Consider the following 26,026-nt stretch of genomic DNA (forward strand, 5'->3'; position numbering starts at 1 on the left):
TGAGAGGTGCCAGAAAGGCTGGCCCAAGGCAGACATTCATTTGCCAGGCGCTCCATGACCAAAACTGCCCCCAGCCAGGCTCCGCCACAGCTGAACTCAGGGGTCCCAATGCACAGGCCTGGGCCGCAACACTGAGCTGGTCAGCTGGGCTGAGCCTGGAAGACTGCAGGATGCTGGTCCCCTCCCCGCTCTGGAGACCTGATCCTCCTGACCGTGCAGGGCACCTTCAGCAAGGATGGAGATACAGCCCATTTTCCTGAATGCCAGGGGATGGAAAAGAAAAACAGGCTGTGATAATTTTCTGCCTTGCCCTACCAATACCAAAATTCCCCTGTTACCATGAACACTAAGGCTCAGTCCTTAAATCAATGTGGGGAAATACCCACTTAGGTTGCCTTGGGATGTCTGAGTTCTCCCCGAGCCCATGTGGCCCCCGGAGGGTAAGGAAGAAGGCTGAGTGGGGCAGCTCTTCTGCTCCACAGGGGGCCAGTGCCTGGTGCCACCCACCTGCCGGTTTCTCCCTTTATTCCCTGACACTTCAAGGGTTGTGGTTACGCCTAGACTTTGTTATAATTCTCCCTAGAGGTCAACGAAAGGGGCCCCTGTGACTGGGTGCAGAAAGGCCCACCAGTGGGGAGCCATGAGGGACATCCACATCCTCCGAGTTCAGCCCACGAACCTTCGAATCAGAGTTTTCGCTATGACCTTTCTTGTGCTCTGAGTCCCTCCTGCTCAGGACTTACATCTTGGGTTTCTCCTCCTCTGTCCCTGTTCTGCCAAATTACCTTCCTTTCCACCCTAACAGCGATATCACTGAAGAGCCTGGGAATGTGTACACTGCTTCACGATCAGAATAATGGAAACTCTGTCATTCCATTAGAGGCTCCACGAAGGTACGCTTGGCACATGTAGGCGCGCAATAAACACTTGTCAGATGAGCACACACAAGAACTATCAATCACTTGCTTATTTTAGAGTTCTAAAAGAGTTCTGCTTATTTTTATGCACATCAACATTAGCCTTCAACTCAACAATCCTTGTATGATGTTCTTCAATGGAGTCCAAGCTACATCAGGAGTTGGCATCTGATAGGAGACACACCTTCCAGTTAGGCAGAGGACATATGGGTCCCAGGACCAAGAGAAAACAAAAATTTTCCCGAGAGACTGAGGTTTTAAACAGTTTTTGGAAAGCAAAGCTAAGCGTCATCAGACCGAGATTCAGTTCCAGGCTTCACCAGTAGTGATGTGATCACAAGCAGGTACTTTTCTCACGGAGCACAATCTTTTCCTCACTGGGCCATACATAAAACATTTGCTATTCCCCTCTCACTAACCAAGTCTCAAGTTCATGGTATGTTTACATTCTGCTTTGAAATTTTTAAGTTCTTTCAAAAACTATTTATATGAAAAGGCTCAAGGTTTGATGGCAGAACTTAGTCAATCCACGGGAAGATCAAGATAAAGTTATGAGACCGTTAGCCTAGAAGGATTAGCACGCTGTTGAATAAGGTGGAGCATTCAAGGTGCAGCTGAGAAGCAGGTGGGCACATGGAAGTGTACTTCTGCATGTCTGGGTGTGTGCACACACACACATGCACACCCACACACACTCCAGAGCAGTGCTTCTCGACCATAAATGTGCACACAGATCTTAAGGGATCTTAAGAAAATGCAGATTCTGACACCGAGGTCTAGAGCAAGGCCTGAGATTCTGCATTTCTAATAAGCCCCCAGAGATGCTGGCACTGCTGGGTCCAGGGACCACAGTGTGGGTAGGGAAGGGAGACACTTGATTCTAAAAGTGTCTAAGAAGGGGCGCCTGGGGGGCTCAGTCGGTTAAGCACCCAACTCCGGCTCAGGTCATGATCTCACTGCTAGTGGGTTTGAGCCTCGTGTCGGGCTCTGTGCTGACAGCTCAGATTCTGTGTTTCCTCTGTCTCTGCCCCTCCCTCTCTCTGTCTCTGTCTCTCAAAAATAAATCAATGTTTAAAAATTTTTTTAAATGTCTAAAAAGGCAGGAAGTCCATGTCCTTATTGTGCTGTAAGTTATTCTTTTTCCTAGAACTCTGTTTTCTATTATTAAATCAGCCTCCAAGTAAAACCAAAGCACCTGTGGGGCGCCTGGATGGCTTAGTCGGTTAAGCGTCCGACTTTCGCTCAGGTCATGATCTCGCGGTTCGTGGGTTCGAGCCCCGTGTCGGGCTCTGTGCTGACTGCCAGCTCAGAGCCTGGAGCCTGTTTCAGTCTGTGTCTCCCTCTCTCTCTGACCCTCCCCTGCTCACGCTGTCTCTCTCTCTCTCTCTCCTGGAAATAAATAAAACATTAAAAAAAAAAAACAAACCAAACACCTGCTGAGCTGCACAACTGCTCCAGACCCAGCTCCTCAGGTGACCACACCGAGCTCTCCTCCCTACAGGCCCATCCTGCTCCAGGGCTCGGCGCGGTCTCCGGAGCCAGGCTGGCAAGTCGGCCTTCCCCCGCCACAGGCCGGCAGGGCTGGCGCTCTCTTTTCAATCATATGAAGCCGATAAAGCAACTCCCCGTCTTTCGCAAGCCTCAGCCTCCAGAAAACTCCGCAGCCCAATCTTACCATCCATCCTCAGTCTCATCCGCCTCCGGCTTAGGGCCCTGATGTCTGGCTGGGGCCACAGGCTCAGGGGACATCCCCAAAGACCCACCACTTCTTTTCTCTAACTGAATGGAATGTTCTCCAGGCTCCAGTCACTACCTTTCCACGAGTCCCCCTGGCCTGTGACACCTGTGGCCCAGTGAGGTTTCAGTCTGGTCACACATTTGGGTAAAGGATGCTTGGGGTCAAATGGTATTTGTTCTAGAGCTGGACATTAAGTGAAACTAGGGAAACTGTGGGAAGCAGGAAAGGCAAGAACCCCAGAGGGGAAGGGCACCTGGCCTGTGTGCCTGCTGCCTGCAAAACCAGCCGGAATGCACAGGGAGAGCGAAGAATCCAAAAGATTCCATCGACGGCCACAATCCCGCAAGCCCACTCTAGCCAAGGTGGTCATCCCGAGCCCTCACCCAGTGGCTCATTACCAATTTCTCCTGGAACGTGCTTGCCGTGGAAGCTAAAGCAGGCGGTGACGTTCAGGCAGTTCACAGGCTGCAGCCCATCGTGACACTGAGGCGCCGTGATGTTGATGGAGGCCGGGAGGAAGATGGAGACGCCCACCGTAATGACGGGCCTCGCCCTGCGTGCCAGAGACAGAGGTGATTGAGTCATGCTTTCTCAGAACCAAACAGAAACTAACCGGGCGAGAGAAATCCTAGGCCTTCAGCCCAGCATTTAATTAAACCATGAAATAACCCGTGAGGGAAGGGCCAATGTGTCCTGTAAATACTTTTTCCTGGTTTTAGAAGTGGCCTATTTCCTACCAAATTAATGGTTAGCTTCCCAATAATAAAGGCAAGTAAGTTGTTAATAAAACGCATCTGGTTGAAGCCATAAACGAACCACCAGATGTTGGGTGATTATTTAAAATTTTACCAATTAAGTTCCGATTTCCATTTTATCAGGAAGACAGTAATATATTTAAGAGGAGTTCCTAGGGCAGATGCCAGGACTGGAGAAACAGATGCACCGTGGGGAATCCCCCCAAAGCAGGTATGTCACTGTGAGCAGAACTACGGAGCCCCGGTCCCACCGGTGGGTCAAACCTTCCCCTTCATTTACTCCTTCAATTCATTATTTTCCTAAAAGACTTGACGCACAGAGCCCAGCTGGTAGCAGCAAAGCACGGCAGAGCTGAAGACCTCAAGTTCTGGCCTCGGGAGCAAGTGAAACCTATAAGTGTCCTCAGTCTCGTCACCAGCACAGGCCACCCGTAACCCCCACCCCATGCTGGCTGGACGGGCAGCCCCCTCCGTGGGTCCTCAGGAGGTGCACCTGAGCTGCGGCAGAACCTTCTCCCCACCAGGGCTCACAAAGGGCTCCTCTTACCTCTAGGGAGCCCCGGGCTTCAAGCCACAGGGTGACATAACAAGATGAAGCGGCCTTAGCGGCTTGAGAACAATGACCTCCCCTGTGTGCAAATACCTGCAGGGCGCCCACGGGACAGGACACACGGGAAAGAGGGACGCAGCTCCCAGAGGCGCAAGTGTGAAGGAAAACCTGGGATGAAGAGGGAAGGAAGGAGACCCAGAGGGGTGAGGAGCTGTCACTGACGCCACCAGGGCCGTGGATGTGGGCCAGGACCGGACAGCTGTGACAAGCCCACGGGATGGGGGGCCTCCCGGAGCAAATCCGGCTGGGAGGCCAGCAGAAGTCAGACAACAGCAGGGCCTGAAAGAAACCCACGTCCTGGCCTCCGACTGGCTTCTGGGCTCATCCTCAGAAGATGCTACAAGTAACTCAGAAAACAAATAGGCTGCTCTCAGGCCGTGTGATTGTGCGGGTGCCATCAGACACTCCCGAAAGCCCAGGGGTCCTTCCATAGCCAGCCTGCATCCCTCTCCCAGGAGGCCTCCCGAAGAGCCCTGGAAGTTGGGTCCCCCGCCCCCCACTATATTCACACCTCCCCTTGCTTATTAATTAAGGTCTTTGTCTATTTCCAAACCTGCCCCACCAGCCTGCAGGCCCCTCAAGGGCTAGGGTCCCGGCAAAATCATTCTGATGTCCTCAGGATAGGAATTCAAAACCCCTAGGGGCGCCTGGGGGACTCAGTCAGTTAAGCATCCAACGTCGGCTCAGGTCATAATCTCGCAGTTCGTTGGCTCGAGCCCTGCGTCGGGCTCTGTGATGACAGCTCAGATCCTGGAGCTGCTTCAGATTCTGTGCCTCCCTCTGTCTCTGCTCCTCCCCCCCCCTCAAAAATGAATAAACGTTAAAAAAATTTTTTTTAATCCCTAGGTGTTAAATGGGTACCAACTTCACTCTAGGCCAAGGTGCTGAAAACCACAGGAGGGCCCAAAGGTTCGCGTGACCGACCGAGGCACCGGAGAGCTCGTCTCCACCCCAGCAGAGCCTGCGCCCTGCCCGGTCACCGCAGGGAAGAAAGGCCTCTCTGCCTGCACCAGGCCAGGCGCCACCGGGCCGGGGGGCCGCCGGGCCCTCCCTCACACAGAGCCCCGCGGAGGGCAGCAGGGCGAGGCGTCCCGCACGCCACCCTCCGGTGTGAGGACAAGGACCTTCAGAAGCACACGTCCCGCCAACGTCAGTCAGATCAGGCCCGTGGACCTGTTTCAGTTCCAAGAATTGTTTTTGGACCAGAGAAAGCCCCGAACTCCCTCCTAAACTCTCTCACCATTTCCTCTGAACTTGAGCAGCACAGAGCCAGCAGCGGCCCCCCGACGCACGCCCTGCCCTCCCAGGCTGGGCTGAGACCGCAAACTCCGCAGGGCAGAGCTGGGCCGGCCCCGGAGAGAAAGCAAAGGGGCCCACGGGGACAGCACGGCAAGGCCTCCGGGTCTTGAAGGGTTATTTATTTTGAGAGAGTGAAGAGAGCACTCATAAGTGGGAGGAGGCAGAGAGAATTCCCAGCAGGCTCTGCACTGTCAGCGCAGAGCCCGACACGGGGTTGGATCCCACGAACCATGAGATCATGACCTGACCTGAAGTCAGATGCTTAACAGACGGAGCCACCCAGGCGCCCCAAGACTAGTTTTAAAAAGCTGGTGGCTGGAATACTTCTTTCTTTATTTTTTAATTTTTTAAAATGTTTTTTATTTATTTCTGAGAGAAAGAGAGACCGTGTGAGCAGGGGTGGGTCAGAGAGAGAGGGAGACACGGAATCTGAAGCAGGCTGCGGGCTCTGAGCTGTCAGCACAGAGCCCGACGCGGGGCTCAAATCCACGAACTATGAGATCATGACCTGAACCGGAGTCAGACGCTTAACCAACTGAGCCACCCAGGCGCCCCCAGAACACTTCTTTCTGATGACTCACAGTTCAGGTCCCAATATAGATGGTCCCTGACTTACGATGGTTTGACTTAATGATTTTGCAACTTTATGATGGGGCGAAAGCCACATGCATTTAGTAGAAACTGAACTTTGAATTGTGAATTTGGGTCTTGTCGTGTGCTGGTGCTAGGTGGGATGATTGGGGGAGGAGGGCGGGCCAGCGGCCTATGGTCAGCCACCAGTCACGAGAGGCAACCCTTCCACACCCACATGGCCACTCTGCTGGTCATGCTCCGTAGAGTGTTCAACAATTTTCATGAGATAATCACACTGTGTTATCAAATAGGCTTTGGTGTTGGATGATTCTGCCCAACTGTAGGCAAATGTAAGTGTTCTAAGCACAGTCAAGGTAGGCTAGGCGAAGCTGTGATGTTCAGGACGTTACAGGTAGTAAATGCATTTCGACTTATGATATTTTGAATTTATAATGGGTTCATCATAACACTTATTCCTTCCTAAGTCAAGGTAGATCTGTATTTCACCTGTATTTACTTCTAGGCAAATAGTAAAGCCGGTTAGGATGTCCTTGGATGTGGAATTGGCTCCCATTAGCCCAGCTTTCCGCGAGGGCAGGTGCTGCTTACAGGACAGACACTGGCAGACGGACAAAGAGCCTACACCCCTGGTGAAGATCTCAGGCTACTAAACAGCCCTGGAGCCGTCTCACCCGGGAAGCTAATTAAGGTCTAAGTACTTAAAACTACTCTCAGTAAGGTTTTCTCTTAACGGCAGCCCAGAGGTTTCCGAGCCCATACACATGTGGGCTCTCTTCCTTCAGAAGGGTGAGAACGGGCATGCTGTGTTTTACACATGTGCACACACATTTGGGGTCCTTTTCTGGTCCCACCCAAACTCTGAGGTGACTCCAGGTCCACCCAACTTGCCAGTCAGCTAGGCCACGCCGGGGAGGCCCACCTCGCCTAGCCAGCTGCCGTGGCCACTCCTTCTTGTCCACAGTTGTTCCGCCACGTCCAGCGCCTTATCAACAGAGGCCACCACAGACGGCCAGCCTTCCTGGCCCCTGAGACACCCTCAGTGCCTCTGCCTGCTCCCCCGTCCCCTCTCTAATGGGCCCCAGCTCCCCTGCAAGGCCTTCCCTGCACTCTGAGTACCGTAAGCTCCCGGAAGAGACGTGAGGAGGTCATCCTCACCCAGGCCCCACGCTGAACCTTGCCTAGGGCCTGTCTCAATCTTGGGGCCCAGCCCCAAGTCGAGGTCCCTGCCACTCACGGCCTACATACCACATCCCACCTCCCCTCCTCCTGCAACCCCAACCCCCATTTACCCTCCCCCTCTCCTCCCTGTCTCTTCAGGCCCCAAGGCAAGAGCAAGGTTAGGCAAGGTTTGTATGGCTGAGGGTGAAGCCAAAGGTGACCACCTCCGATTCTTGTGCATAGTAAGGGACTCAGGAGACCAGGGGAGGCTTCAAAGACACTCTCAGCCTGATCTCAGAGCCAGGTGGCAATCCCATTTGCTCCCTTGGAGCCTAGCTTCTAGAAAGGAGTCAAACTACACCATCTGTTTTTTTGCTTCTCCTTCTGTCTCCCACCCACCCACAGGGATCTGACTGCTGCCCCTCACTCCTGTAGACAGGCCAGAGCCAAGGACACCGCTGACCTCGCACCGCCACCTCTAACAAGACTCGCTCTGCATGGCCTTCTCTGCGGGGCTTGATGCGGGCGGGTGCCCTGGACCACATAACCCTGCTCGATCATCGTCCTGGCACTGACCACCAGTGTTAATTTTAATTTTTAAAATTAATAAAACTTCAGTGTCACTTGGTTTCCTCAACCATAAAATGGGAATAATACAAACATGTATGTCATGGGGCTGCTAAAGAAACTAAGCATTAGGGGCACCTGGGGGGCTCAATCGGTTAAGCATCTGACTCCTGGTTTCAGCGCAGGTCATGATTTCATGGTTCATGAGTTCAAGCCCCGCCTCGGGCTCCACACTGACAGCACGGAGCCTGCCTGGGATTCTCTCTCTCCCTCTCTCTCTGCCCCTGCCCCACACACTCTCTCTCTCAAACAAGCTTTAAAAATTAAAAAAAGAAACTAAGCATTAAAATATATTCTATCGACAAGAGAACTAATGAGCAAACTATAATATATTCAGTCAATGGATGACACTCAGTAAGGGGAAAAGAAGGACTGAACAGCACACACACCAAGGATGTCTCAGAAATGTTATACTGAGTGAAAGAAGCCAGGGCCAGAGGGTGACTACTACAGAATTCCACTCACGTGAAACCTTCGAAAAGGCAGAGCTCTGACCCACGGTGACCAACGTCAGACCGAGGGGTGTCTGGCAGGAGGGGGCATAACTGGGAAGAGGGTGGAGGAAACTTTCTGAAGTGATGGAAATGTTATCTTTTTCTTAAGTTATTATTTATTTTGAGAGACAGACAGACAGAGCACATGAGTGGGGGTGGGGCAGAGAGAGAAGGAGAGAGAAAGAATTCCAAGTAGGCTCCACATGATTAGTGCAGAGCCTGATGTGGGGCTCGAACCCATGAACCGTGAGGTTACAACCTGAGCCAAAGCCAAGAGCTGGACACTTAACCGACTGAGCCACGTTACTTATCTTACTGGGGTGGCCGTTACACAGTCGCTTACACTGGTAAACACGCATCGAGGCATAGGCTCCAATGGCCGGGCTCTACTCTATGCAAATTTACCTTAACACAGAAAGAAAGAAAAAACAAGAAGAACCAGTAAGAGTTCAGGCATGTGAGAGCCTGAACAGCGCCTGGCGCGTGGTAGGCGGGCACTTGCCAAACACCAGTGGTGTTATTTACTTGTTTATCGTTCTCCAGGGTGCACCCAGGGCCAGGCACAGCCGCACCACGACAGGCCAACGACATCAGCCAACAAATGAGGGAACGGGCGTCTGGGCTCCCGTCACCGCTGCACACTCCTCCCTCGGCTCTCGGGCCTCCTGCTGACCACCGCGTCCGGGCCGGGCCCCGCAGCCCCTCTCCGGAAGCCTCTTCTCCTGATACGTGGTCTCTGGCATTCTCCCCAAAGGACCCCGTCCCCACCAGATTCAACCTCCACCCCGGGCTGGGGCCCGGGGCTCCCATCCGCCGGGTGACTGCCTCGCCTGACGTTTACATCCATGTGTGGGCAAAGGCGCGCGTCACCATGGAAGGGAGGGAAAGAAACCCCCTCTGGGCCGAGGCTCACAGCTGGAAGTGTGTAAAATACAAGAATGATGGAAAAGGAGAAGTCCCAGGATCCACCCGAAGCCAGACGCTCCCAGCGTTGAGAAGGCCTGGTTTCCAGCCGCGAGGCCGGGGAACCGGAACGTGTTGGGTTCCAGAGGAACCGCGACACGCCAGAGCAGGCTGCTCGGGGCGACGCGGAGGGGAAGACACCGCAGAGGCACAAAGGTGGTGGGTAAACTCGGCTTCTGCGGTGTGGCCTCAGCCATCTGCGGCCGGTGAGCTGTTTTATCTCAGAGGCAACGGCCAGCCCATGGGGAGGGTGACGAAGAGAGTGGACACCTGGTCACACGCAGTGATGAAAACAGCCAGGAAGGTGTCCTCCTGGTGAAGTCACGGCCTGGGGGCACGCCCGCCACCGTCAGGTCCTGAAGGGCGGCTGCGTGCAAGGCATGGGACCAGAGGCAGAATTTTCGGGAGGCAAATTTAGCCCAGTTTGTGGAAGAACGGCTAACGCGTACTGACCACCTGCCTGAAGGGTGAACTCGACCTGACTGCGTTCTGCCAACCCAGCGAGGCGAGCACGGCTGTCACCCTGTTTACGGGTGAGAACCCTGAGGGAGGCCACCTGACTCACCCAGGACACCCCTCCTGCCAACAGACTAGCGGTTCGAACCGAGGCCACACGGCCCCTCCCCCCAGCTGACCCCCCTAACCTGAGGCGATTCTGCCTCCAACAACCTGACCTTCCCAGTTGCCTCCGGCTAACCCTGGGGCACCTCGCTCAAGGGGGGGGGGGTGCCTCGTGGCTAGAGGCTGGGGGACGGCGCCGCTGGATGAGAGGGATGTGCTGTGCGACCCCATGGCCTCTGGGATCCCTTCCAGCTCTGAGATCCCACTGGCCTATTTTAGAAAGTTCTGCCATCGGGTTATTAACAAAACCTAAGGACTGGCTCCCACTCCAAAGGGTGATCCCGCCTCCTCTGACTCACACACACAGAAACCCTTGGAGAGGGCTCGCGGCGGGATGGCAGCGGCAGCCTGTGTAGGCGAGAGCCGAGATCCCGGCTGCCTGGGCTCTGGGCGCCCCCGGGCCGAGCTCACACCCCTCCCCACTGCCTCCACAGGCACTGAGGTGCTGTCCAAAGGGCAGGAGGCTCCCAGCCCCCAGGACATCCCACAGGGACAGGTTGGGACAAAGACAGGGACAGGGTGGTGCTTCAGAGGAAATAACCCTGCAGCGTATACACATTAATGACGCAGCTGCTCAAGGCAAAAGGCAAAACCCCTAGGGCTTAAGCCACCCCAAGTCAGTCTAGAACCTCCGCTACCCCTCATCGCTGCAGGCCATTCCAGGTGCACCAGCTGGGGCTCTGGGACAGGCGATGGGAAGAGCGAGGAAAGAAAGGCAGCACTCTTACTTCCCGGAATGCCTCCCGGAACAGGACAGAGGGAATTACTGACGAACAGGGAAGAATTCCCCCTACCATCCCCATCACCAAACTGCAGCCCCCACCATGAAGAATGGAACTCGAGAAGCAGAGGAAGCATCTCACCTGAGAAGCACTACACTGTCGGACATGAAGGCTCCAATAGTTACATCTGAAAATGAGAAGTTGAGAGCATTCAGAAACGTGTTGAAGCCCATCCCCCCACCTCCCCAAGGTCTACAGCCACATGGGGGCCCAGCACTGAGGTCAGGGGCCCCTGACGGCCTTCCGCTGGGCCATACAATGATCTCATAAACATTATAGCCACACTGTCCTGCGCGGTAGCCAATCACCAGGTGTGGCTTCTGGAGACCCTGAAACATGGCCAGTCTGAACGAAGCTGCGTGGGGAATATACAATACAGACCTCTTTCAAAGACGTGGTACAAAAACATGAACTAGCTCGAAACTTTTTATATCAATTGCTGAAATTAATTTCACCAATTTCTTTTTATCTTTTTTATGTGATGCCGAGAACATTTTAAATTATATATGTGCCTCATGTTATGTATCTTTTGGACACCAGTGAACTAGAGAGATGGATATTTGGAACTAAAGGACCTGGAGAGAGCCCTAGTTTCTGTAGAACATCTGTGAATCATTTCTGCTCCAGCCCTCACTCTGTATGACCCCGGAGGCTCTGAGGGTGTCCTTGTCTGTACCGTGGACACAATCATCCCTAGTGTCTTCTTCAAAAGCTGATAAGAGTTCATAACATTTAAATCGGAAGACCTCTATTAAATATTTCTTAAATATAAAATTAAATAGTTGCTAAATAGGATATTTTTAAATATTTAAGTACATGTTAAATATATTAAATCATATAGTCACATCGGAAAATTCATGAAATAGTACACTCCAAACTAAGACGCAAGTTTTAGCTGGTAACATTTACTCTTAGATAACTTTAATGTAGGAAGTATGTACTCATCCAAGAGCTCTCTGCCTTTCTTCCCCTCAAATATAGACTCCTTAGTCCTGGGATTCCCACTACCACTTCACAGAACCAAGCATCTGAATCCCAGAGAGCCTGAATCCCCATTTCTATACAACGCTCTCATCAAGGAAAAAGAAACAGCAAATCCATGAAGTATAGTCTTGCTAAAATTTGTGCACTTGGGTGTGCTTGTTGATTTTCTTGTTTCCAGTAGTCTTTTAGGGTTGACTAGATATTTGAAAAGAAAAGAACCAGAGCAATGTGTCATTTCTTCTACCAAAGAAGGCAAGAAATTCAGACAGGTCACTAATGTTGTACGGGCAGGGCTGAAGCTCTGTCCCCACCCACATAGTGTGGTCTCTGGCCAGGCCCCTAAGTTCTCTGTGGCTCAGCATTCTTGTCAAGTGGGGGAGACCCCCTCTCTACCTACCTGCGGCACTAACTAGAAGATGTATCTTGCACGTGGAAGCAATTTGCATTTAAAGTGCTAAGCCAACGTAAGGTATTATTGTGAGGTGGCCACAAATTCCCCCAAACAAGAACAACTGCTTTTTCCAACTTAAAAAGACCCATGAGGGTCCACAGGAACAAAGCCTTCAACCACAACCCTTTCCCATCCCTTCCTCCTAGCTCGGTAAAGTCACAAGAAATTATCAAAACTGCTGCCCATCAGAAACTACAAAAAGTTGGTGCCCTTGTGCATGATTGCACTGGATTTCGGAGATCCCTCGGAGCCATTTTAAGTGGAAACAAATACTTTCTCAAGGTAGCTAAGATGGTCTATGGTTTTGTGGAACTGTTTTCTGAATTCCACAATGATTTTGGATTTTTTTTCAAATTCTTTTTCTTTTTTTTTTTCTTTCTAAGTAGGCTTCATGCCAGCACAGAGGCCAATACAGAGCCCAACACAGGGCTCGAACTCACGATCCTGAGGTCATGACCTGAGCTGAGATCAACAGTGAGTCTGACACTTAACCGACTGAGCCACCCAGGTGAACATCTGAATTTTTTCTAATTTTTATCTTGTTTCTTCACCTCACCCCTTCAAACACCAGAAGAACCACCGTCCCAATGATGAGGGTGGAAATCGTACATTTTTATTCAAGTAACCTCAACCACCACAAGGTATCCATTAACCTTGAAGACAAGGCAGCCAGCCTTGAAAGGTGAAGGTCTGTTTTGTCCATCAGGGAGAGGGCATGGTTTTCTTTTCTGCTCCAAATTTTTAAATTTTCTTGCAACAGCTGGGAGGTGGAGAAGGTACTTCTCAGCTCCTTTTTTCCCTCTCAAGAGTAACAAGCCTCTTAATCGGGTAATTATTGAGGAAAACATGAGGTTTCGCTACTGTTTTTAATGTGGAAAAGTGCTTTCTCCTTCATTAGAAAGAGATGTTACCACAGAAATCCCTGTTTTTTGTCTTTGTTTTACTTTTGCTCTGTTTCTTTTGAAATCACTGTTAAAAATCACCCTTTTCGTGCTTCAACTCTCTAGCATAGATCATTCTAAAACCCCAAAGTCAACTTTTAATACCTTCCAATCAAATACTAGGCAAAGCATCCCATTTTATTGTGGAAATTTTCCTAATTCTCAATAGACGTGGCCACTGCTTACCAGACTGGAAATGATTCTACCTCGTGCATTTATGCTCATTTATCTCATTTGCTTGAAAGAAAAACAGCTTACCAGGATAGCCATTTCCATCCATATCAATGCCGCCTGATATGGACTGACCAAACATCCGCAGAACCGGACTTATCTTCCGTCCTGACAGTTTCTGAAACAGATAATAGGAAAGCTGAGTTGCCGGACAGGAGCACAGTCATAAGTAAGAACCGAGGACTGTTCTGTGCAGCTTCTGTAGGACACTTGGTCCTCAAACTGTGGAAAGAGAAAACTAGTCCTAGTCTGACTGTGGGGTTTTTAGCACGCAGCGGAAGACCACACACTCCTGTATTATTACTTGCCTGCGCCACATGTCATCGTTTAGAAATGTTTCCAAGCTCAGCTAATGAAAAATCCACCTAGACTAGTGTGCAATGCTTTGACATGCCAAATGAAGTTCGAAATGGATGTTTACTTCCATTTCCAACAGAGGTTCTGTTTTGTTTCCACTCAGGTAGAGCTGGCTGAAGTTCTTTTTTTTTTATTGTTTAATATTCATTTATTAGAGACAGAGCATGAGCCAGGGGTGGGGGTGGGGTAGGGGAGGGAGACACAGAATCTGAAGCAGGTTCCAGGCTCTGAGCTGCCAGCACAGAGCCTGACTTGGGGCTCAGCCTCACAAACCGTGAGATCATGACCTGAGCCTTCATCGGATGCTTAACTGGCTAAGCCACCCAGGCGCCCCAAGCTGGCTGAAGTTCTGAGAATCTGTTTTCCTTAGATCTCTCTACCGAAATATGTACCAAACATGAACACCCCTCTCCTCGGAGCTTCATGTTAGTCTTGCCTTACGTGGATAGGCCATTTATGCTTCTCGCTAGAAAAGATGGCTACACAGAAACCGCCACTCTGGTGTGCTGACCAGAAGATCTACGAGACAGGATGAAACAGTTTTGTCTATTAAACCTGGAGCTCCATGGCCCTGAACCTTCTACCAACTGTAGGAAATCCAAAAAAATCAGCCGAAGCCACCCTCCTCCCTGAAAGGCAGCCCCGGGGAGTTCACAGCTCCACCACCAAGGGGCATCTGTACTTTTATTCATCATTAAGTTCGACTTCGGCTAACACAGGACTGTACAGGTTCGGGACTCTTTACCGTACACCCAGCCCTCTTCATTCATTGTTTGGGTGGCAGAGTTCCTCAAAAGATGTCACACTTCCTGAATCAGGAAAGTCCCATCCCCTGGGATCTGACTGTCCCTTCTTCCCTTTGTTTACCCAGTCTCTGTTGAGAGGCTTACCTCCCCATGCCCTCATTGTGGATGATAAGGAAAATGCTTTGCTTTCATGTCCTACAGCGAAATCCCTATCAGAACCCGGTTGGCGGATATCCAGGGGCTCCCTATGGACTTTCCTTCCATATCCTTTTTCCTTACTGAGTCAGCCTGCGACAAAGTCATGAGAGTGGGGAGAGGGAGTTTCCACAGGGTTTACAGACACAGGGACCTTCCACGACCCCTCCCGGGAGCCCACCGTTGCAAACGACCTCTGCTTGCCGTCTTCAGTTAAGCCATCCACCAGGAAATGTGTGCGCATCACGGTAGGAATCAGAGCACAGAGCGCGGCAGCACACACTGAAGGCAGCACACACTGAAGGGATGTGTCTGGCTCGCAGGAAGAACTCCTCAGCCCACAGGCTCTGTCTAAACAGACATGTATGGGTGTCTCTTCCTTAAAAGCCGCATGTTGAAGCCCAGCACCTCGGGCCCCGCAGCGGCGGGTCCGGGTCTGTGCTTCTAGCTGTGCTGTGGCTGGGACCAGAGGGAAGAGCGAAGGGGTGGTCCATTTGGGGTGGCGATGCCGGCTTAAGCTCTCCCACAGACATCTGCAGGCCATTATCCATAGAGCCGGGAAGATAAGTCTGCTCAGTGCTAATAACCCTAAATGAAAACCAGGAGCCTGGAAAACCTCTGCCTGACCAGGTCGACACGCGGTGTCCTTACAGCAGAGAAAGATCACAGGGGCCGCCTGGACACACCCGGGGGCTCTCAAATTGAGCAAGGCACACAAGGATCCTAGAACCAACGCTTTTCACGGGGAACTCAAGAAAGAGGAATGAGTTAAAGAGTTATGCGGACGAACTTCAGCCCTGATCTCACAGTTTATCCGGCAGAAATAATACGGTCCGGGCCAAAGAAAAGCAACCCCTTTGCCCAGAGCTGTTTCTGATTTCTTCCTCTGGTTCACCAGCACAACGCCCGCTCTGTCTGGACCCCAGCCCTGAAGAATTGCTAAAGGGTTTTTTTTTTCCTTTTAAATCACTGACCTTATCGTATACATGTTAGCAGCTTAGTGAAGTATAAGCAGGGATGTGTCTTTCCTTTTTTTTGTTTTAAAGTGCCCCAGACCACTTCTGCTTGTGGAGCTGAGGGGCCTGAGGCATGCTGACAGAGGCAGCTGTGGATCCCCGCTTCCTGCTGCTGGCACCCAGCTGACCACAGGATCTGCACAGCAGCGCGCCGCGGGGGGTCCGCCCAGCAACAAAACACAACACTGCAGGAGGGGAAGCAGGGGTCTGTCTGACAGGCTGCCCCTCCCTAGGGTTCGCTCCCAAGGTCCAGGAGCAAGCTTCCAGAAGGATGCGTGGAAAGTGACCCTGGCGACTGCCCGAGGACACGGTCCCCTGGAGGCCGTCCCACTTGTCCCATCGGGAAGAAGGTCCCTACCTCAGATGACGGCAGCCCGGCAGCCCGCACAACACAGATGTGGCCCCTAACCTGTGCCTGCCCCATCGGCTAAGCCACCTACGAGCGAAACGCCACCATTACTCATTTCTAATGAAAAGACGGTGGTCCGGGTAAACCCGTGCCTCACAAGCAAAGTAAGTTTCCCTATTTCTAAGTTTTCCAGGTGAGCTTCCCTGAGTGTTCCTTCCTCCGGTGTGGAGTTGAGGGCATGGTTACAATACAGGATTTGGGAGTCAGAACGACCGAGTTTCAGAGGCCATACTGCCCCTTACAAGCCAGAGACCTTGGACAAGCAAAGCCACCTCCCGGGGCTGGGCCCCTCACAAGGCAAAGGTGGATGGTAAAGACACCATCTCACAGGATTACGACAAGGACTAAGAACACCGGGCAGAGTGGTCGCTCCTCTCCGTCGGCAGCATCTGCTCCTGTGGGAGTCACCGAGCTGGCGGGCCCCGGCAGAGAGGGCGCTGGACGCCAGCCACACACCAACGGTGAACCCTTCCCCGGCTCACCTGTGTCTCCTGCACAGACAACTTACACTTACGCACACTGCCTCTTAAAACCAACTTGTAAAGTCTCTGTCTCACCTTCATGTACTTCAGTACGTGAACAGGCTTTGAAACTCACTAATACTTCATCTATAGAACATTTTACAAGAACATGACTCAGTCAAAAGTTCTGTTTCCTTAGCGACAATCAAGATACAAGGCGAGCTTCTTCGGGATGAGAAATAGAAGCAGGAGCAGGAAGCGGTGAGCACAGAAGCGCTCAATAGATCAATATTTGCTGATGGGAAATTTCTCAGCTTGTGCTCAGTCCCTTTCTGTCACTGACCCACTCACTAGGAGAATGACACAGGCCTCCACAAATACCCTGACGATGCTTCTGTCAAACAGTGACTTCCTTTCTTCCCATGGTCTGGGCTTAACACCATCAGCAAGACTGAACACCCAGCTGATACAGCAAAAAAACAACTCACCACTTCCACGTTCCCAAGTCTGGGGCCCAAGGCCAGAGCTCTGACCAGCTCCTCATTTCAATGCCAATTACAACCATCCGCCCTGCAACAGCTTTCAAGCCTCTCTTCCGGAGACCACTGCCTCTACATTATATTTTACAACTCAGGGCACCTCAGGGGCTCAGTCACTTAAGTCTCTGACTTCAGCTCAGGCCAGGACCTCACAGATCATGAGCTCGCGCCCTGTGTCGGCTCTGTGCTGACAGCTTGGAGCTTGGAGCCTGCTTCAGATTCTGTGTCTCCCTCTCTCTTTCTGCCCCTCCCCCACTCACACTCTGTGTCTATCTCAAAAATAAACAAACATTAAAAAAAATTATATTTTGGGGGTGACTGGGTGGCTTAGTCGGTTAAGCATCTGACTCTTGGTTTCACCTCACGTCATGATCTCACGGTTTTGGGAGTTCGAGTCCCGCATCAGGCCCTACTGATGGTGTGGAGCCTGCTTAGGATTCTCTCTCTCTCTCTCTCTCTCTCTCTCTCTCTCTCCCTCTCTCTCTGCCCCTACCCTGCTCATGCGGTCTCTCTCTCTCCCAAAAATAAATAAATAAATAAACTTAAAAATTTTCTATTTTACAGCATATTCCTTTGGCTTGCACAGACGGTTGACAAAGGAGTCAGTAAAGAAAGCAAGCCGCTGGTCCATCTTCCTTAAACAAGTGTAGCTGGGGGTAAGGGCTTGGGTGTAACCCTCCACACAGGCAGAACGCGCCTCTGAATGTGCGCAAACTCGGGGGTCTCTGAACACGTCTTTGTGTTTAATGAGCAAAACCCATTGTTTCTCTCTTTCACTGGAGGTTGTGAAGGTCGAAGGTAGAAAGCATGCTGTGTTTTCCTCTGCACCCCGGGGTGTGGCACGGGCTGCAGGCTCCCTACGTTCCTGCCGGGAAGGTGTGAGCCGTTCCCACGTTGCTGTCACAGCAATTACCATTGAGTACCGAGGGGTGATCCCGCCGCCGTCTCCGTGATAGACATAGACGGCCCCCGAGAAGTCATCCTCCTCGGGTGCGCCCACGGCCACATCTGGGGGGAGAAGACAGCCGGGGTTAGAAAGCCACGTGGGGTGACTAAGGATGACTTCCCTCCTTCCCACCCTCACCTGCGTCCCTCCATACCAGAAATTTCCTTGCTGTTGGCTGCTCAGACATTAAACTAGGCCTACAATCTCTTAGAAGGGGGGGAAAAAACAGGTAGAAAGAAAATCATCAACACTGAGAAGGGTTTAGTTCCAGAAAAGTTCCAACCTCTCATCCTTACAGAAAACTTAATTGATCCATCCAATTAAAAAAATGCAAATACAAACACCCACCCGGATTTCTGTCAGAGAGGGGAATTCCATAGACTATGGTTATTGCGTAACTGAGAAAGTCAGCTGTTCCTGGAGAAGGGGCTTGTACAAAATGGCCTTCACTTCCAAGAGAAGAGAAGAGAAGAGAAGAGAAAATGAACGTTACCCTCACAGACTGACAACCCCCCAGAACAAAGCCTAGATCTTCCTGACTTTCTTCCCTTTGCTTCTAACAAAAGTCATGTGTTTGCAGAACTGAGGTCAAGGGTGAGGGGCACGCGCTCACGGGACCTCAAGCCAAGGTCCTCTCTGGCCAGGGTGTGAGGGTATCAAAGGAGCCTGGCTGTCTGGCCTGAGGCAAGAGCCATCCCCCAGCCGGCTCGCCCCTGGGCATGCCCCTAGCGACGGGGCTCCTGCATGTCCTGATGTCCGTCTACTGCATGCACAGCAAGCCCTGAACAGACCAGAGGGAGAGGCCGAGGGGCCATGAAGGAGTCTGCAGTCCAGGCAGAGTGGACATCAGTGCACACGGCCCCACCCCCAGCACGGGCGCATTCAGGTCCGTCCCGCTCGGGGCTGACAAGGTCTGGCTCCCTCCTCACTCGCTGTACAAACAACACGGTAACACGGTAGAGGCTCAGACGCAAGAAGGGTTGCAGGCAGGAGGGTGCTGGGTCAAACCTGTCTGCAACAGGCAGCGCCAGGGGCCCGGCCAAGGTCACTCGCACCGCGAACACACAGCAAAGACCTCAGGGCTGATGAGAAGGTACCGCGTGGAAGCTAAAGCAGTGGGCTCGGAGCCCAGCCCTGAGTGTCCGCGCAGAGAACATCTTCTCTAAAGGGCACCCCGCTCCCCACCGCAGGGGCTTTCTGCGCAGGCAGGTGATTCTAGGAGCGCATCTTGCCAGGGCGAAGCCAGAGGGCAGGTGCGAGCTCACTGACCTGGGAACCCGTCATCGTCGAGGTCCCCCAGGCTGGCGATGCTCTCCCCGAAGTGTGCGTTGTAGGCGCCGTCACCGCTGAGGGCCAGCTGCTCCTCCAGGGCTCCCTGGGAAACAGGATGGAGAACAAAATGGAAAACAAAAAACAAGACCATAAAACCAGGGCTTCAAACACCACCCCCGAGCACACCCACCAAGAGGAAACACCGGGCAGAGTCACGGGCACCAACGTCTCTCTCCTGGTGCAAAAGGGGTCCTTTCACCTGTGCAGCCAGAGGGTCTCCCACAGCCCCAGGCCTTGGGAGAGAAGGAGACTGTGGAGTTGGCCAGGGACGCCACCACTCCCTCGTCCTGACACCCCGTGAGCCAGCCTCCCTCCCTGTCCCCACAGCCCCCCCTCGGCTGCCCTCGCCTTTCTTCCCCACAGCTGTTTTGCACAGGCACGCACATCTCTACGCTCTCTCCTGTGCCTTCCGGTACAGGTTTACACAGGTGCTTGGCAAGGTGCATCTTAGTAATCTTGACAGGGTCACGATTTCAGAAGACCCAACACCCAGTAGGTCTTGGTCGGGGGGTGGGGATGCACACAGCGGTGCCTCAGATTCAGAGGCTCAGATTCAGATTTCCTGAGCAGACACCCAACAACAGAGGAGGGGTCCACGGCGGGTGGTGGTGACAGAAGCGCGTCAGTATCACAGTATTAAAATGCAGTCTGATCTCTGGAGGCGTAAGAACTTTGAAACCCGCCCCCAGTGTCGAGGTCCCCTGGACCCACCGTGCACCCCCAAGCCAGCCCAGGGGTGTCCCGGCTTCACATTGCACCTTCTGACTCTCCCCACTTCACAGCTGAGGAAACCCAGCCACCAGTTTTAAGCTCTTCTTCCACGTGGCCCAGGCTAGTAGGTCGAAAAACCAAGGGGCAGGTCCCTCTGACTCCAAAGGCATCATTTTTTCCACTCCTCTGAACTGCTTTGTAATCACTAACCAAACAGGGTGAGGCTCAACAGACATACGAGGACCTTGGTACTTAGCGTAACCACCCGGCATTTAGCCAACACTGGCTGGGGGTGGGGACGCAGGGTGCAGTGCGTCTGGGGGTCTCCTGCCCCGAGAGTCCTCGCTCAGACACCCTGTCCCCCAGCTATTACGCTGCTCACCTTGCCACTGACAAGTCAGTACCTTCACAGACGGGTCCTCCTCCCGCAGACACGGTGGCTGGGCAGCCAGTGAAGGCTGATGTTCTCACCTGTGGCACGACCACCTCACTTCTCCCCGTGCACACCTGTCCCTCCGGCCTAGGATGTCGATGGGGACAGAGGTGCCAAGCCTCATGGCAATAGGCGCCAGGAAGTGTCTTTGTCCCCAGGTTTTCAGTTCACGTTCTCAAAGAGTCTACAAGCATCCAGGAAAGCCCAAGGCTCTAATGCTCCCTGGCTCGCCTTCCAATGGCTGCCCTCTCTCCCGCCACCTGCCCCTCCAGCGGGGTTGTCATCCGACCGGGATAAGCAGCATCGTGGTCACGGCTCAGAAGTACGTTTTTACTGATTTTTTTTTCTTTTTTTTTTTTTTAGTATGACCTTCTTGCTCTTTGGATAAAATGAACACTAAAAATCAACCCAAGCCCCACCACCTAGAAAGATCTGTTATTAACATCCTCTGTGTACTTTGTATATTTTTAACATTTTTTTTTGAGAGAGCATGAATGTGCACAAGTGGAGGAGGGGCAGAGAGAGGGAGACAGGATCCCAAGCAGGCTCAGCACGGAGTACAGAGCCCGGTGTGGGGCTCCAGGCTACGAACCGTGAGGTCGTGACCCGAGCCGAGCTCAAGAGCGGCCGCTTAAGCGAGGAGGCCCCAGATGTCCCTGTATGTTTTCAAAGGGGGTTTGTACAGTTTTTATCCTGCTCTTCACTCATTACCTCCTATGTATCTTCTCACGTTTGCTAAAAGGCTACTAGTAACAAAATGACGTGTTTCACTCTCTTCTTGAACATTCTTAACTCCAGACGCTCAGAAGACTCCACTTTCTCACTGGTCTCCTGCCCCACCCCGGGCCCGCAGCCCTCCACTCGGTGGCAGAGGGGCAGAGGCATCTTTCTGACACCTTCACATCCCTTTCTAGTGTCTGCAGAAGGAGGGACAGAGTGACCACAGGCCTGGGCCACGGCGGTGGCCGCCACCCGACCCCCAGCACTGCACCCAGGGGTCCTGCCACCCCCGCCTCAACCCGCTTGCCCAGCCCCCCCCGCCTGTCTGCCTAACTGCTACTCCTTCCTCAAGATCCTGCCGCTGAGTCCTCCGGGAGGCCTCTGTGCTCCCCTGGGCCCGTGTCTATATCCTTCTGGGCAGGAAGCCCCACTCCCAGGGGGCCAGCTGGCCCAGGTTCAAGTCCCAGCCCAGGTGGCGTGATGGGGGCAGATTACCTAACCTCTCTGGGCCTCGGTTGTTCCACCTGAAAAATGGGGACCCTGATACCATGTGTACGTTACACTGAAATCATTTCTAGAAAAGAGGATGAACAGTTTCAGGCACGTGGTAAGCACTCAAAACCAAAACACAGGGGCGCCTGGGGGGCTCAGTTGGTTAAGCACCCAAATCTGGATTTCAGCTCAAGTCATGATCGCACAGTTAGTGAGATTATGAGATTGCCTGGGACTCTCCCTCCCTCCCTCCGCCCCTCCCCTGCTCGTGAGCCTGAATGTGTGTGCTCTCTCTCTCTCTCAAACTAAACGTTAAAAAAAAAAATCAAACAACAGATACCAGACCTTCCATCTTCCTCAATCCCTGCACATCTGCGGTAAGAACACTGCGCACAGCTTTCCATTAGTGGAGCGTTGAGCTCTCTCAAGGTAGGAAGCAGGTCTTTTCTCCTCCCCTGGGTCACGGGGCCCAGGGCACAGCCCGGTGGGGGGCCCGTCACTCCTCACTGGACAGATGTCCCCTCCCACGGCCATCCCCACGGCACCCAGCCCGGTACTCACGTTTCCTCTGTTGATGTAAACGGTGACCTGCCCCTCGTCCCTGATCTCAGAGAACATGGGAGCCCCCACCAGCAGGTCGGAGAGGCCGTCCGCGTTCAGGTCAACTGCGCACAAGGAGGAGCCGAAGTAAGAGCCCATCTGCAACCAAGTTGAGTCGCACAGAGCGTTCAGTGTCTGCCGCCACACAGGGGGCCTCGCTGTCTTCTGCCCGCCGCTTAAGGACACCTGTTCCCAAGCGCCTCAGAGGCTGCGCTGGCCACACTGCGCCACAGGCCAGAGGCCCCGGGCAAGCAGTGAAACCTGACTTGCCTGGCTCCGGCGTCGATGCTGGACTCCCGCCGCGGGGAGCCCGACCAAGGGACAAACAAGTGGACGGATCCAGGGAGAACAAGGTATGGTTTTTAAAAGTGCAAGCTGAGGTTGCAAAACAAGTTACAGCCATAGCAAAAGTGCCTCATATAACAGACGTTTGACAGGCCAACCAAGTGGGAACGTGGAATTTCATAACACAAGGCGAGCAGGAAAACAGGCCAGCGCGCGGCCGGCCAGGAAGGCGTGAGACCCCGTGGCAGGAAAAGGTACAACTCGCAAGACGACTTACTGCACAAGGGAACACGGCCAGGTTGCACTGGCTCTTCTTGGATCACAGCTAAATTCAATACCTGTTACTGCAAATCAGGGTCTCAACCCCAAATGCCAGCGGGACCCAGGCAGGTGTGGTAACAGGTGTGAGAAAAGCCAAGCAACACTGCAAGCAGCCGCCAAGGGACACCTGGCTTAGAACCAGTGACGACCACTCCTGCCCAGCTGAAGTCACCTGCTGCTGGGAGGCAGGCTGACCCCGGCCGAGGAGGCCGACCTTCACAGTTTTCAGGAGAAGCCAAAAGTCTAAAACTTTATCTGAAGTGCCTACTTTTAGAATGCAGGCAACTAGTTCATGATAAAGAATAAGCAAACATACTGGGAGGGCCCAACAAAGAATTTTAAAGGCTGCATCCTTTCCAAAGGCTGCCAGTTTGCAACCTCCTTTGGATTGGGGGGTGCGGGGGGAGGAGGCCATTCTTTTAAAATAAATGTCTTCAAATAAAAGGGCTCTAGTGCTATGGACGGGAACGAGCATTTTGTCTCAGCACTGGGTCTGCTGGCGGCTGCCCGGGGAGCGTGAGAGCAGTGGAGGACACTCCGGTCTACTTCCTGCAGCGAACTCTGGGACGGGAGCCCTTCCCCGGTCACATGCCAAGGCCACTTGTGTTCAACCCACCCCACCCTGCGACCAGCCATTCCCCAAGGAGAAGGGTGTGGGGAAGGCCCGAGTCAGGCCGAGGCCGAGTGGCCAGCACTAACGCCGTGGCTTTGCCAATCACTCTATCTGGACTTGAGTAAAACAAGCAAACAAACAAGCGAGGAAGGCACCGAGGACCAGAGCTGCTGGCAGTTGTCTCGTTCCAAAGGGCTATTTAACTTGACATCTTCATCGTGTTCAATCAGAAATCCCTGTACGTGAAGTTTCCTATCTAAGTTTTGATATACGAACACTTCAGGAACCTCGTTAACTCACTGAAACTCCGACATGGCAGTGGCATGCTCTGCGTGGGTGCGCCTGGATCAGAGCTCTCCCAGTGGTCTGGAAATGTGGAGACCTGCATCTAAATTAACATCTGGATCGAGCACTATTGGTGATTTCTTAGGAGCACTATATGAAGGGTGTCAACCCATAAAAACCAGAATTTGGGGGTATTGGATTTTTCTGACAATAAGGCCAGGAGACGGGATTACCTGGCCACACTCTGGCTGAAGGAAAGCAGAAGTGGCCCAGTGGCTGCCTGAGTCAGAAGCCTCCCTATGCGCATGTGACTCCTGACACGGGACAAAAAGCTACAGACATCCTCTGAAAGCCTGAGGTCATGCCCTTTCCCTCTGAAGTGATGGAGAAGTTCGACTAGAATTCCTAGTTTGTTCTGGCAAAAAGCAGAATAAGACTTATAGAGTCATGGTCTTTTTCAAACTCAGAAAGCAGATGGTGGGGGTCAAGGTAGAAGCCAGAGAAGCGGGGGTGGGTGGGGTGGGGAAGGGATGGCCCTAAGGCTAGAGTGGTGAAAGGGGGCAAGCGCAGCCCTAACGAAGACGACAGGGGATGCGGCCAGGGAGCAGAAGCCCGTCACCCCCTCCCAGGGAGCCGCAGCGCGCCATAAGGACATTCGGGCCGACCTGAAAGCAGTCTGTCCTGGGACCCCACGTCATGAAGTCCTCGGGATGTGTGCCCAAGGGGCTTCGCAAACGTGTACCTCTCCCACCGCCCACTCTGACACCTGTGGCCGCAAACCTGACCACGTCCAGTCACAGATGGGGGACCATGTAAGTAGTCGTCTGCACCGCGAGGTTTTTGAGAAGGAGGGGGGACGCCTGGGAGGCACAGTCAGTTAAGCGACCAACTTCAGCTCAGGTCACAATCATGCAGTCTGTGGGTTCGAGCCCCGCGTCGGGCTCCGTGCTGACAGCTCAGAGCCTGGAGCCTGTTTCAGATTCTGTGTCTCCCTCTCTCTCTGCCCCTCCCCTGCTCATGCGCTGTCTCTCTCTCAAAACTAAATAAACATAAAAAAAAAAAAGAGAGAAGGGCACAGTTATAGGCTGCTAATTACACCAGGATGATGGGCATTAACTGGGCCTGCCCTGGGCACAGGCACAGGTGGTGGCTGGGGAGAGGGGATAGAGACAGCAGGTGCAGAAGCACAGGTGGATCCTGAAAACTGGGTGACAGATGTGTTGCAGCTCCACACCTCACTTTACAGCAGTTACGGGGAGTGATGGATGTGCTAACTAGCCACCCTGTGATGTCACAGTAAGTGCATGTACCAAAACCTGGTGTTGAACACCTTAAACTCACCCAATGTGACATACATCAAATGTATCTCAATAAAGTCAAAGCAGGGGGGGAGTCCTTTAATGTTATGCTTTTAAGCCCAGGTAGATTTGAAGGAGAAGGGTAGGGGTCTGGCCTTCCTACGCTAGGCATGCTCACCACTTGTTTTCAAGAAAGATCTAAGATGTTAGGCCCAGGAGCATCATACCCCCCTGCTCTCTGGGGCTCTGTTACAAATGGCACAGAGTTATTTCTTGCCTAACTGAAAGGGTGCTTGGAAAACCTTTTTTGCAGAATTGTTCACAGTCCTTTTCCAGCGTTGATGCTTTGGGGTTTGGGAAACGTTCAAACAACACAGGCCGGTACAGTTCCCAGGGGGGTGCAGAAATGTTCTCAGGGAGCACTTCACAAAACTGACTTAGCGATGCATATTTTTATTGAAAAGATTCTATACTAAGTACACAATTAAGGTTGTTAAAATTGAAAAAAGCGGAGGGGCACGTATGTGGCTCAGTAGGTTAAGCGTCTGGCCTCAGCTCAAGTCATGATCTTGCCACTCATGAGTTTGAGCCCCGCATCAGGCTCTCTACTGTCAGCTCGGAGCCTGCTTTGGATTCTCTGTCTCTCTCTCAAAAATTAAAAAAAAAAAAAAAAAAAACAATTGGAAAAAAATTTCTACTTGTGAGTGGGATTTGGGGACCTAAGAAGACTCCCCACCGGAACGGCGTGGGATGGTGCGAGGCTGGTGCTGAGCAGGTCTAACCCACAGGAGGGCCTGAACTGGCCTGGGGCACCCGGCCCCCCACAGAGGAAACAACCATTCCCCCACCTTTCCTTAGGTCAGTGGTCGGTAACCCCACCTTCCACATTCTCCCATCTCCTAGCATCTCCCTCCCCAGTCCCTGGTGTCCTGGGCTTGCTCCCAGAGCTCACGCAGGCCTCAACCAAGATGAGCCTCCAAATTACCCCCTGGCCTCCGAGCCTACATATGTGTCCCAAGAGCAGCCACTCTCACTCAACAGTCCTGCTGATCTGAGCCCCACTAAGGCGTGCAGGCCTGAAAGCCCATGAGAAGTGCTGCTT

The 26,026-nt window shown here is 52.7% G+C and overlaps 1 protein-coding gene across 2 annotated transcripts in view; it reads right to left on the reverse strand.

Annotated features, from left to right (window-relative positions):
* The window catches only part of ITGA9 (integrin subunit alpha 9), a 326,966-nt gene that overhangs the window by 245,490 nt on the left and 55,450 nt on the right, over positions 1 to 26,026 (reverse strand). For both annotated transcript variants that reach the window (XM_039237208.1, XM_039237206.1), the window contains exons 9-14: positions 22,084 to 22,221; positions 19,104 to 19,209; positions 17,802 to 17,896; positions 13,193 to 13,283; positions 10,640 to 10,685; positions 3,054 to 3,208 (exon numbers count right to left, since the gene is read on the reverse strand). In XM_039237208.1, coding sequence (XP_039093139.1) covers positions 3,054 to 3,208; positions 10,640 to 10,685; positions 13,193 to 13,283; positions 17,802 to 17,896; positions 19,104 to 19,209; positions 22,084 to 22,221 — 631 coding nt within the window. The remainder of the gene's footprint in view (positions 1 to 3,053; positions 3,209 to 10,639; positions 10,686 to 13,192; positions 13,284 to 17,801; positions 17,897 to 19,103; positions 19,210 to 22,083; positions 22,222 to 26,026) is intronic.

This window comes from Hyaena hyaena, unplaced genomic scaffold (genome assembly GCF_003009895.1).
Source record: "Hyaena hyaena isolate Hyena2069 unplaced genomic scaffold, ASM300989v1 scaffold_121, whole genome shotgun sequence".
Classification (NCBI taxonomy): domain Eukaryota; kingdom Metazoa; phylum Chordata; class Mammalia; order Carnivora; family Hyaenidae; genus Hyaena; species Hyaena hyaena.